The sequence below is a fragment of the Erinaceus europaeus genome, chromosome 17, assembly GCF_950295315.1.
Source record: "Erinaceus europaeus chromosome 17, mEriEur2.1, whole genome shotgun sequence".
NCBI lineage: Eukaryota > Metazoa > Chordata > Mammalia > Eulipotyphla > Erinaceidae > Erinaceus > Erinaceus europaeus.
Window position 1 is genome coordinate 37,458,548 of NC_080178.1, and position 12,976 is coordinate 37,471,523.

The 12,976-nt window shown below is 38.6% G+C and overlaps 1 protein-coding gene across 3 annotated transcripts in view; it reads left to right on the plus strand.

Moving 5' to 3' along the window:
• The window catches only part of NOX4 (NADPH oxidase 4), a 187,696-nt gene that overhangs the window by 92,614 nt on the left and 82,106 nt on the right, over window positions 1-12,976 (plus strand). For 2 of the 3 annotated variants that reach the window (XM_060176671.1, XM_060176670.1), the window contains exons 9-10: window positions 6,805-6,969; window positions 7,094-7,156. In XM_060176671.1, the coding sequence (XP_060032654.1) occupies window positions 6,805-6,969; window positions 7,094-7,156 (228 nt within the window). Of the gene's footprint in view, window positions 1-2,351; window positions 2,569-6,804; window positions 6,970-7,093; window positions 7,157-12,976 lie in introns of all 3 variants that reach the window. The other variant, XM_060176669.1, reaches the window with a different exon arrangement.

The following is a 12,976-nucleotide window of genomic DNA, read 5'->3' on the forward strand; positions in this document are numbered from 1 at the left end:
ATTGGAGTAGCAGTTTTATTTGATTTTGATCTACCCATTTTTTTGATTTATGTGTTTCTTTTTTTATGCTCTGTTGTTCCTCAGTTGTTGTGTTTTGAGTACAAGCCACATTGTACTAAATCCCTTTATGACAATTGCACTCACCAACCTCAGGAATTACAATATCAACTGAAGCAAGTATTGAAGCAGTTTAATCATTACCAGTTAGTCCAACAATCTCCAGTCCGTGAAAAAATAGTAACCAAATCTCAGTGAAGAAGAAAGAGAAAAGAAAGAAGGGATAGCAAGAATAGACAATTATGCGAATCTACTATCCACTGTATATTCTAGGGGTAACAAGAGGGGAAAAGGAAGTAGAGCAGAGATACACACATAAAGAGTCCACTCTGAGTCAGATTTCTTCCCTCCAAAAATTCACAAATTCAGAAAGGCAAAGAAGAAGGAAGAATTGTATGACAAGATTTAAAAAAAAAAAAAAGAAGAAAGAGACAATAAAGAGAAAAGAGAAAAGATAAGAAAAAGAGTTGTAATTAAAGAGCAGTGAAAGGAAAGTTTTTTTGTTTTTGATTATTTTTAATTTAGTTTAATTTAATTTTTTTAATTAGCTAGGAGGAGGAGGGAGGGGAGAGTCTGTAGAGGAGGTAGGAGTAAGGAGACAAGTTCCTCCCACAATAGATAAGATGCCCACTACTCTAGCAATGAAAGATACCCTAAGAGTTAATTCTGATCAACCTAAAGGGGGGGGGGAAGATATATGCCTTTATATAATATTAATAATAAAATAGAGCAGGGTAAAAAAAAAAATAACCTGTCCCAGATTACCTCAAACCTCATGATCAGAGGTAGCTGATTGTTAAGAGAGAGAGAGAAAAAAAAAAAACCTCAGGACTAGACAAGGATAGCTGAAATAGACAGTTATGCAAATCTACTATCCATTGTATCTTCTAGGGGTAGCTAAAGGAGGAAGGGGAGTTGAGCAGAGATACTCGCAGTGAGAGTCCAACTCTGAGTCAGAATTCTTCCCCAAAATAATTCCCAAATGTGTATCAGTGAATTCAAAAAAGCACTGTTTGGTGGTGTGGGTGATGGCGCCTGTGGCTTTAGAAGCTGTAGGATTAAGGAAGAAAGGATGACAAGAATTATAAAAGGAAAAAAAAAAGAAAGAGAGAAAAAAGTAAAAGATAAGAAAAAGAACAGTCATAAAACAGCAGTGAAAGGAAAGAGTTTTTATTTATTTATTTTTAATTATTTAATTATCTATGTGGGGTGAGGTGGGGGTGTTGGCTACTTAGAAAGAAAAAAGGCCAGAGGTTTCAGAAGGGTATAGACTTAGAATGAATGATACTCCCTGGTGGGACAGGAATCTTGATAAAGAATGAAAGAGGCTCAGCAAGGGAGCCTGCTAGGAGCTTGTCTCCAGGGACTGGTTATGGGGGGGGAGGGGGAGGATGTGTGCTTAATAATTTAAAAAAAAGAAAAAAAATTCCCCTTTTTTTCTACTCTAATTTTTAACCCAAATTAAGTTATAGTCACCTCCTTGGTGTCACCTCTAGGACCCCTTATTGACTGGCCTACTAAAGGCAGAAAATCCTACCATTTCCAGAGGATATGGTCGGAGCTCAAGCCACTAGCAGCTTCTCAGTCCGCCATCTTCCGGCTTGACCAGACATATCTTTCTTGTTTTTTAATATGTGACTCTATGGCTGTGAGTTTCCCTCTTAGTATTGCTATAGTTGTGTCTCAAATATTTTGATAGATTATCACAGTTTCTTTTGAAACAAATAAAGATTTCCTATTTCTTCCTTATAAGAAATGTACTTTCTTTTTTTATGGTTCTTATTTTTTTCTTTTTTAAAATTTTTACTTATAAAAAGGAAATACTGACAAAACTCTACACAGTCTCCACCACCTGAGCTCTGTATCCCATCCTATCCTCTGATACCTTTCCTATTTTTTAATCCTCCAGGAGTATGGGCCCAGGTTCATTATGGGGTGCAGAAAGTGGATGGTCTGGCTACTGTTATTGCTTCCATGCTGAACGTGGGCATTGGCAGGTTGATCCACACTCCCAGACTGTTTCTTTCCCTGTTGGGTTAGGGCTCTGGGGAAGTGGGGCTCCAGGACACATTGGTGGGGTTGTCTGCACAGGGAAGTCCAGGTGGAATGTACTTTCAATAAATGCTTCAAAAAAGTTAAAAAAATAAATAAATTCTAATACTGAGTCCCTATCTCAACTTCTTTATCTTTCACCTGGATTTTCTTTCTTTCTCTCCTTCTTTCTTCTTTCCTTCCATCCTCCCTCCTCCCATCCTTTCTTTCTGCCTTCCTTCCTTTTTTTAATTCCATCTTAGTGGTCTCCTCAAGTATCAGACTAATCTGGACACCCACCCCCCTGGCTGCCTCACTATAAATGGAACCCATCCACAGACTACCCTCTCAGCAGACTTTCTCACAGAACATCCCCATGTGTCTTTCCCTGGAGGGTTTTCAAGAGCAGATGAGTTTCCCCAGAATAACCTCATGAAGATCTGTATGGAAGAACCCAGGTTCCAAGCCCATTTCCCACAGGTCAGTTTGATTCTGTCTTTGATTCTTTCTGACAATTTCATTTTGCCACACTAACTTATCAAATTGTTTATTATTTGTTGTTATTTTCCCAGGATATTCACTTTTCTAAGCATACTAGTTTTTCAAAATGAAACAGATGGTAGGCTGAGCATGGGGAAGGCACAGAGGAGGGGGCGTTGATACTACAGCACTGAGGCTATATCCAGTACTTTGGTGGCTGGGTTGTACACAATCTGTGTTCTGCACCTAACATAGCAGGCACACAATCAGATGAGCTGTTTTACTGGCCCCTACCAACACTGCTTTGAAACAGGTTTCTGAAGGGATGGAAAACAATTGTTCCTATAGGATAAAAGCTTTCAGTTTCTTTCAGTAGCAAGTTAGCACCTATTATTGTGTCCATATCAGTTAAAAGTTCAGAAAGAAGGGAGTCAGGCGGTAGCGCAGAGGGTTAAGCACACGTGGCACAAAGCGCAAAGACTGGCATAAGGATCCCGGTTCAAGCCCCTGGCTCCCCACCTGCAGGGGAGTAGCTTCACAGGCGGTGAAGCAGGTCTGCAGGTGTCTGTCTTTCTCTCCCCCTGTCTTTCCCTCCTCTCTCCATTTCTCTTTGTCCTATCCAACAATGACAACAACAAGAATAACTACAGTAATAATAATAAAAAAACAAGGGCTACAAAAGAGGAATAAATAAATAAATATTAAAAAACAACAAAAGTTCAAAAAGAAATAACTACAATTTTATAGAATACAAAAAGTGCTCCCTTCATTCAGTGGCTCTTGGCACAAAAGAAGTAACAAAGGTATTCTCCCTACCCATTAAGAAAAATAGCTTAAATTATAGAATAATGATGAAATAGTTATACCACAGCAGCATAAAATATATAACAAATTGTACACTTGGTGTATTAAATGCTTGCTAATATCTGTTAGGCAATATAATAAAACAAACTGTGTAAATAATTTATTTTATTACTAATCATGACTTTTTGAAGCAATTGTTAACCTGAATTTACTGATGAGGAAACTGTCTCTGATACATTTAACACCTGGATCAAACTCTACAAACTAATACTTGGAAGATATATAATGTAAAATCATGTCCTTAAATCTTAGAAAACATCACTCCTAGATACCTGATAAATTATTTTATAAGAGCCAAAGTTTTCCCCATGGAGAGAGACTGTCTAATTTGTACATGTAGAAGCAGGTGATACTGACATCAGATGTAGGTTTTTTTTTTTACTTTTTTCCCTTTTGTTGCTCTTATTTATCGTCATTGTTGTTGTTATTATTGTTGTTATTGCTGTCATTGATGTTGGATAGGACTGAGAGAAATCGAGAGAGGAAGGGAAGACAGAAAGAGGGAGAGAAAGATAGACAGCTGCAGACCTGCTTCACTGCCTGTGAAACAAACTCCTGTAGGTGGGGGGAGCCAGGGATTGAATCAGGATCCTGATGCTGTTCTGTGTGCTTTGGAGCCATGTGAGCTTAACACGCTGTGCCACTGCCTGGCTCCCCAGATGTAGGTTTTATGAAGGAATAAAAGATATTTAGAGGCAGTGAGATAGCTCAGGTGGGAGGCTGCCAACTCACCTGTGTGTGAGACCCATTTTCATGTCCGGAAACTCACCCCACTGGGTAACGTTTTAGTGCTGTGGTGTTCCTATCTCTCTCTGTCTCTCCAACTCTGTCTTTTTTTGTCTGAAAAATTCAGCCACAGCAGTGAAGCCCTAACAAAAGCAAAAGAATAAAATGAGAGAATTCATGAGTTAGACTGATTTTGAGGATGAATCAGAAATGACTATGCTAGTCTTATACTTATTAGTAGTAAACATCTTCTAGATTTCTATTGTATATAGGTTTGGGGAGTTTTTCTGGGCTTCACACATTGCTGTGTTTAAGGCAGTTAATTACCATGGCTTCATCTCATCTAGGTAGGTCCAGTTCACAAAGGTAAGTAAGTGACTGCCTTTACAGTTGCAAGCCTGCTTCATGTTGCTCACTCTTCATTTCATCTCCAACTGAACATGGCAAAAAGGTATTATATGTCTGTAAGTGAAGAAGTTACATACAAAGGCAAAGCTATAAGACTTTCTTTAGATTTCTCTTCACAAACTCTAGAGGCAAGGAGAGAGTGGAATGACATATTCAAAGGAAAGGGAATTCCCACCATGAATATTGTATCCTGCAAAATTACCCTTCATATGAGGGAGAAATAAAGGTTTTCTCAAATACAAAAGGAATTTGCCAATCAACCTCACCTTACAATAACTACTGAACCGAGTCCCACAAGAAAGAAGGAAGCAAAGGAATACATGTTCCAAACACCAAGTTGCAGATGCTACCATGATGTCAACCTGACTCACCCGGATGACGACCTCACCAGTATACCCTGGAACCCCACTTCTCTAGAGCCCTGCCCAACTATAGAAAGATAGAGACAGGCTGGGAGTACGGGTCAACTTGTCAATGCCCATGTTCAGTGGAGAAGCAACTACAGAAACCAGACCTCCTAACTTCTGCACCTCAGAATGACCCTGGGTCCATACTCCCAGAGAGATAAAGAATAGGAAAGCTTCCAATGGAGGGGATGGGATATGGAACTCTAGTGGTGGGAAATGTATGAATTTTTACTCCTCTTATTCTACGGTTTTGTTGATATTTTCTATTTTATAAATACATTTTTAAAAAAGAATGAGGTATGGGATGACTTGTGTAGGCAAGATTTAAAAAGTGGCCTTTATGAATTGGATAGTGGTTTACTTTATACAGTACACACATTATCGTTAGTGAGAACCTGAGCTGCCACCTGTAGAAGGCAAACATCTTAAGCAATGGAGCAGTGTTGCAGGCTTCTTTCCTTTTCTGTCTCTGTATCCCCCTTTCTAACTCTCTTTCTCCCAACTCTACTAAAAAAAATGGTAGAGCTATATAGACACTTAGCCTCAGAGGTAACTTTGTTGACAAAAAAAACAAACAAAAAACATTTAAAGTTAGTTTGAGAAGCATGCAAGTGATGAGGGAGAAAGATTGGGAAGGAGAGACTGGCCTCACAGGCCTCCTCATTTTCCACAGGGCATCAGACACACCAGACACCTTAGCAGAACTGTCAGTTTCCAAGTGCTAAATACTGTATTCTGTACACATTATATAATGTAAATGTGAGTTGGACAACATGCCAGGCAGAGATTCTGTTTAAACATGTGTGCTCATATAGGTGCTGTATATGTATCATGTATGAGTGTTATGTGTGTATGTTATGTACATAAGTTAGCTGGGGTGGTGGTTTATTTTGTCTTCTCTCCGTCCATTCCTCTCTTGCACTCCCTCCTTCCCTTGATTCCTTACTTCCTTTTTTTCTTTCTCTCCCTCCCTTCCTTCTTCCCTCATTCCCTCCTTCTCTCTCTCCCTTCCTCCCACTCTCTCTTTCTTTTTCTTTCTAAGTGGAGGTAGAGAGAGAGAGGGAATGAAATAGACCTGAAATTAGGCACTGAAGCTTCCTTTGATATGGTGGGGGCCTGGTTCAGACCTAGCTTGCACACAGCAAAGCAATGCACTGTTCAAGTGAGATATTTTGCCTGAATTATTATTATTGTCATTACTATCAACACTGAGCTGATATATTTACTTTGGATTCATCTTCCTGTTTGAGTTTTTTATTTTCTCCTCTCTTCAGAGAAAGGCTAATGCAAGAGCTGGGAAGAGAGCATAAAAGAGGCTTTCATATCTGAGATACCAAAGGACCTGGGTTCAATCCCCAGAACCACCATAAGCTAGAGTTGAGCAGTGGTCTGGTAAAAATACAAACAAGCAAACTAACTAATGCATATATGTATATACAGGCTAGGCAATGGCACATCTGCTTAAGCACACACATTGCGTTACATGACGTGTGAGTGCATATCTATATGTACATTCATGCACACACATATGTATAATTCATCTGTTGGTTGTGTGCACATAAAGCTATTTGAGGCAATGAATGCTTCCTTGTTAATGATAGCTATGCTGGATCATGTTCTCAGGCTAGCATGCTGACATTGCCTATTCTTTAACTGTCTACTTTAGTCTTATTTGAGTAATCTGTTGTGAAAATCTGTTATCTTCTACTTCTTTTTCTTTATAGTTTGCATTTTAAATACAGATTAAACGATTCCTACTGTAGAGTGTGAAATAAGCAACCTAATAATTCTTGCCTTCAAGTCTTTCTCAGTGTATTGTGAACTTTCTCAGACCTGGCTGTGGATTTCTGGGCCCCTGTGCCTATACTGTGCTGAGAGGTTATACAGGTGTATCCGCAGCAACAAGCCAGTTACCATCATCTCAGTCACAAGTCACCCCGCTGATGTTATGGAAATCCAGATGGTCAAAGAAAACTTCAAAGCCCGACCTGGCCAGGTAAGTTTGTTCATGCTCAGCAGTGGTAAAAACACTTTTTATACTGACCTAAATTTTTCAACATCATCACTGAGAGAACTGGACTTCTTTCATGGTCATTAAACATGGTCTTTGTTCCTTTCAGTATATCATTCTGCACTGTCCCAGTGTGTCTGCATTTGAGAATCATCCATTTACCCTCACAATGGTGAGAAACTTTTTATTTTTTAAGTAAATGCGTGCATTTCTCTTGTGTGTTTCATCCTACTGGTAAATAATAAATAAAAAAATTAAGGCTATCACAGCACCCTTAGTAGTTAATTATCAAGAAATGTAAATATTGGTTTAGACAATGTGTAACTGTCATGTATTATCTTCTGACACTTTAAAAATTAGAAATCAGTATTTTTAAAATTAATTGATTAAAAATGAAGAAATTGGGTGTGTTGGTGGTATATAGTTAGCATAGCTACCTTCCAAATGTAGGACATTTTCTGGATATTTGTCCTCTTCTTTTTACTGCATGCATACCAACATATAATTTGTATATTATTTTCTTTAGATACAATGAATTCAAGGAAAATGTGAGTTCAGAGAGTTAGGACAGTAGGTAGGGTGCCTAGTTTGCCAAATGTGTTGCCCAGACTTGGACCCTAGAACCATGAGGAAACTACTATGGCACCAGAGGAAGTTTCCATCCTGTAATGTTTCTCCATCTCTCTGTCTTTCTCTCTTTCTTCTTCTCTTTGTCTATCTTCATGAATGAAAAATAAAGACAATCTTAGAGTTTTGGTGTGGTTATACATATAGAAAATAAATAAAGGGGAATGCGTTTATTTAGGATTGATTTTGATGCCTAAGAAAATCAGTCAGTATTTAAAAAAGAAAAAAAAATAGAATTAGCAAAAAGACTTTGTGGGTAAGGAAAATAATAAAAATAATAATAGGGATAGATCTAGTTAAGCAGTGTCACTACCAAGCATTTTTAGCCTCTCATTTTATTTAGTATTATTTTTTGTATCTTAAATTAGCATAAGCCCATTGTAAGAAAGTAAATAACTCATAAGTATATAAGACAAAATAGCAATTTCCTTAATAATCCCCCCAGACTTTATTATATATATATTTTCCTTTATTTTTGCTATATATAAATGTTTAGTGTCTGGTGAGTTATTTGCCTCAGGCTTTGCTATTTTCATCAAACATTTACTCCATTCATGCATTCATTCACACACTATAGGCAATTTCTTTCTTTCTTTCTTTCTTTCTTTCTTTCTTTCTTTCTTTCTTTCTCTTTCTTTCTTTCTTTCTTTCTTTCTTTCTTCTAGATGTACCAAATGAATCTCAATGCACCTTTTTTTTTTTAAAGCACGTTTCTTCCTTTATTGGGAGACTAATGCTTTACATTTGACAGTAAATAGAATGGTTTGTACATGCATAACATTTCTCAGTTTTGTACATAAAAATACAACCCCTACTAGGTCCTCTGTCATCCTTTTCCAGGACCTGTACTCTCCTAACCCCACCCTATCCCAGAGTCTTACACCATATGGGCAATTTCTTGTGTCACTATAGATTTATTTAACGTAATTCACTGATAATGAATACTAAGATTTTATTTAGGTTTTGTAACAATAAAGAATAAGGACTATATGTTTAAATAAGTGGTAAAAACTATGCAAAACCAAAACAAAACAAACAAAAAACTGATCAGACTGGTGGGTCAAAGAAGTACTCATTGTCAGAGTGTTGAGTTGCCAGCTAAGGTTGTGCAGGCAGTGAGAACCAATTCTATTAGTCATTTTGAAATTTCACAAACTACTTCTGTGTATTAATTTCATCATTTTAATTTTCAATAAAATATATATTTATAGATGTTTTAATTTAAATAAAAAGAAGCAGTAAAAGGATATATAAAGGGATACAGAATTAAGTTTAGCCCTATTCATTGATTATAGCGTTTTCCATGAAAATGTCCATAGAGTGACATCCCAAATTTTGCTATTCATTGATTTGTAGCAACTTTAATTGAGAGTAAGAAAATTATAGTTTGACATTAATAGAAATTATTATCAGCAGTCCATTTTATGAGAATTGTAGTATGAGTATTAGTTCTGTGGACAAAATCAATTAATAGCAGTGATGGAGGGTGAAGCGCAGTCCTGATCCCTTTCATGTCCTGCTGTGTAGGCATGTGTCTAGGGTTAAAGGGAAAAGTGTTGTCAGGGTGAATAGTAAAAGCTTCAAGATCCTAGTGGCATATAAAATGGGAACCTCAGAATATTTAAAATTCAGCTTTTGCCAAGATCAAGGACTCTCTGGAGTAGGCATGCCTATAGCTGGGCTCCTAAGGTCACTCATTATTATTATTATTATTATTATTATTATTATTATTATTATTTATAAAAAGGAAACACTGACAAAAACCATAGGATAAGAGGGGTACAACTTCACACAATTCCCACCACCAGAACTCAGTATCCCAGCTCACCCCTGATAGCTTTCCAATTCTTTATCCCACTGGGGGTAAAGACCCAGTGCCATTATGGGATGCAGAAGGTGGATGGTCTAGCTACTGTAACTGCTTCCCTGCTAAAAATAGGCATTGGCAGGTTGATCCATACTCCCAGCCTGCCTCTCTCTTTCCCTAGTGGGGCAGAGCTCTGGGGAAATGGGGCTCCAGGATACATTGGTAGGGTCATCTGCCCAGGGAAGTCTAGTTGGCATCATGTTAGCATCTGGAACCTGGTGGCTGAAAAAAAAAGAGTTAACATATGAAGCCAAACAAATTGTTGACTAATCACAAACCTAAAGGCTGAAATAGTTCAGATGAACAGTTGGGGGTCTCTGTTTTGGAGAAAGCTAGTAAGCCTATTTTATTAATATTCCAAAGGGCCCATGACTATACTACTTTTTTTTCCTTTGTCTGACATCTGATATGCAGGTGGATCCAAGTTATTGTCTGGGAGATGATGTTATGGCTGGAAAAAAGACAAGAAAGCTGGATCAGGGAAGAGAGTAGCTCCCAAATATGGGAAATGTGTACAAATATTTGTTGACTGCAAACCCCATCTATTTGATCAGATCCGGGGCCCATTTCAGCTTAGGAGCCTAAGTAGCCTCTGCATCCCTGTAGATCTGAGCTCACATTCTGTGGTCATGAGTAGGAACCTTCCAGGCTGCCCCCAATTTCAGGACCCATCTAGGGTATTTTGTTCAGCCTCCCTTCAGAGGATGGAACATTTTCTACCATTGTTGATCCAAGTTCAGGGCAAGGTTCTATGGGGCCCCACAAAGGAGTCTATTGTGTTGTTCATGATAGAGATGACCAGTAACAATAGAGAGAGTGATTTACTTGAGGTCTAGGCCCATCATGTCTGTTTGGGAATTTCAGGACTCCCCAGCTGAAGGTGTGGCCTTGTCGGGTTGCATCATGGGGGAGAGAGAAGAGACCAGGAACTCGTGGCAGAGCAGGAACGCAAATCTTTATTCATGCGGATGCCCCAGAGTTGGGTGTGAGCACAGGGGTTTATGCCATGTGGAGCAAGCAAAATGGCCGCCTCCCAATGCCCACCAGCCCTTCTCCAGGTCTTCTCTGGGTCAGGAGGTGGAAGAGAAAAAAGGAATAAAATTGGAATAGCAGTGGGTTTTGTAGGGTAAAAATGGGAAGTGGCAAGTTGGAAACAGAAATGGCTAGCAAAGGGGGTGGAGAGAGGCAAAAGGCATGCTGGGAAGGTGAAAGCATCCTTAGCAACTGTTACAATGGCTTTAGCTGAATTAGCAATACCCTGAGAGGATAACGTGGTGGGGATCTTTCAGGCAAAGCAATGATTATGTAAACAGAGCAGGGGGCTGGCTTTAAGGCCCAACATCTCCCCCTTTCTTTTTATCTAAAGGCTATAGTATCAGGAATGCAAGGTGCTTTGTGAGACAGGGAGTCTGATAGGATGAGGCACACCTATGGGATTACTACTGTCCCTCCTTGCTCAACCTCTCTGTAGAGAGAAAGAGACTAACAGGATTGACACACTCCTCAGGTTCAAGCCTGCCAAGCTAAACCACATCCTCACAGTTTCCTGACATCTCCCTTTTTCCAATGGCCATATTTAAATGGGTCAATGCCTGTAAAAGACTCCATCTTTAACAGAGGAATAGATCAGCCACGAGTTCCTGGTCTCTTCTCTCTTCGGCGACGCTAGCCCGGCATGGCCTGATAGTGACTGAAGAGTCATCATTAAAGTATGCAAGTCTCTTGCCCTTATTCAACTTTTGCAGTCCTTGCTTTGCTAAAATTAGCTTTGGAGTGACTGAGGGAAGTGTAATAGGTGAGAAGGGTATCTAAGTCTAAGTAGAAACTGTTCCATTAGGAACTTTATAGTGTCTTTTTAGATTTTTCTACTTGCCTGCTGTATATACTGACTCACTACAGACTATTGTGCACTTTTGCTTTCAGGTATATATTTTGCCCTAGTTTAAGGATTATTGCTATAATCACATTATTTGGCAATTGGGTTAATTTTGAAAATCCATTTGTTAGGATTTGCTGTATCATACACAATGTCACCATAATTTAATCCTTTGACATTATTTGCATATAAAAGCTGTGCCACTGGCTGCTTCTGTTCTCCCTGGACTAAGTTTTTAAGAGAGTCAACATAGCAAAGATTCAGCCTATGGTCTGTGAATTAAAAAGTTTGAGACATTCAATCAATTTTTCCCCTCTCATATTAATTAAATAGCGATTTATATGGCTAGATATTAGTAGGAATATACATAAACACAATTCCTACCACCAAAGGACTGTGTCCTATCTCATCCTCCCCCCCCCACCCGCCACCCCCAGTGATGCTGAGTATCCACCATCACCCTCCACCCAGAGATTTTTACACTGTTCCCTACTCCAACCTAGTCAAATCCTGTTTTGAATTTCCCTTTCTGTTCTTCTTTCCAACTTCTGTTTATGAGTAGGATCATCTGATACTTGTCTTTATCTTTCTGACTTAGCTCACTTAACATAATTCCTTCTTGCTCCATCCAGGATGGTTCAGAAAAGGTGGGCTCTTCATTCTTAATAGCTGTATTATTCTGTATATATACCACAGTTTTCTCAGCCACTCATCTGTTTTTGGGCACCTGGATTCCAGGTTTTAGCTATTATGAATCGTGCTGCTATGATCATAGGTGTGCACATATCTTTTTGGTTGGGTGCTATGGAGTCCTTGGGGTCTATCCCTAGGAGAGGGATTAATAGGTCATATGGAAGATCCATGTCTAGCCTTGTGAGAGTTCTCCAGACTGCTCTCCACAGAGGCTCAACCAGTTTACATTTCCACCAGTGCAGAAGGGTTTCTTTGTCCCCACAGCATTCATTGCTGCTATCCTTTTTGCAAAAAATCCCTCTCCTAGGGATATACCCCAAGGATTCCATACACATTTAATTTAAAATGTGTAAGTACTTTAGTCTATCTTTTGTTAATAAGAAATTTAATTCAGTAATTACTTTTATGTTTGATGCCTTTTACAATATTATTGAGGTATTCTAGAAAATATTTCTTCACCATACTGTTAAATAAAGGCTATGTGATAAAACAAGAAATCAATTCTCACAGGAGTACTTTACACATTTTAAATTAAATATCCTTGTATACCTTTTCCCTTTGTTATTCTCCCCCTTTTTTATATGGTGACATATAAACATGGTATCTCAATGTTGTCTTTCTTTCTTTCTCTGACAGTGACCCTGAAGAAATTCTTCATGTGTTTGTTAGTCTTTTGGATGGATCTCTTCTGTAGTAAATATTCTGCTCATATCCTCTGCCCATTTCTGGATGAGGTCATTTGCTTTTTTGTTGCTAAGTTTACTGAGCTCTTTGTATATTTTGGTTATTAGACACTGGTCTGATGTATGTCTTGTGAAGATCTTCTCCCATTCTGTAAGGGGTTTCTTTGTTTGAGTGATGGTTTCTTTGGCTGTGCAGAAGCTTCTCAATTTCATGTAGAACCGTTGATATTTTTCTGTTTAAGTCTT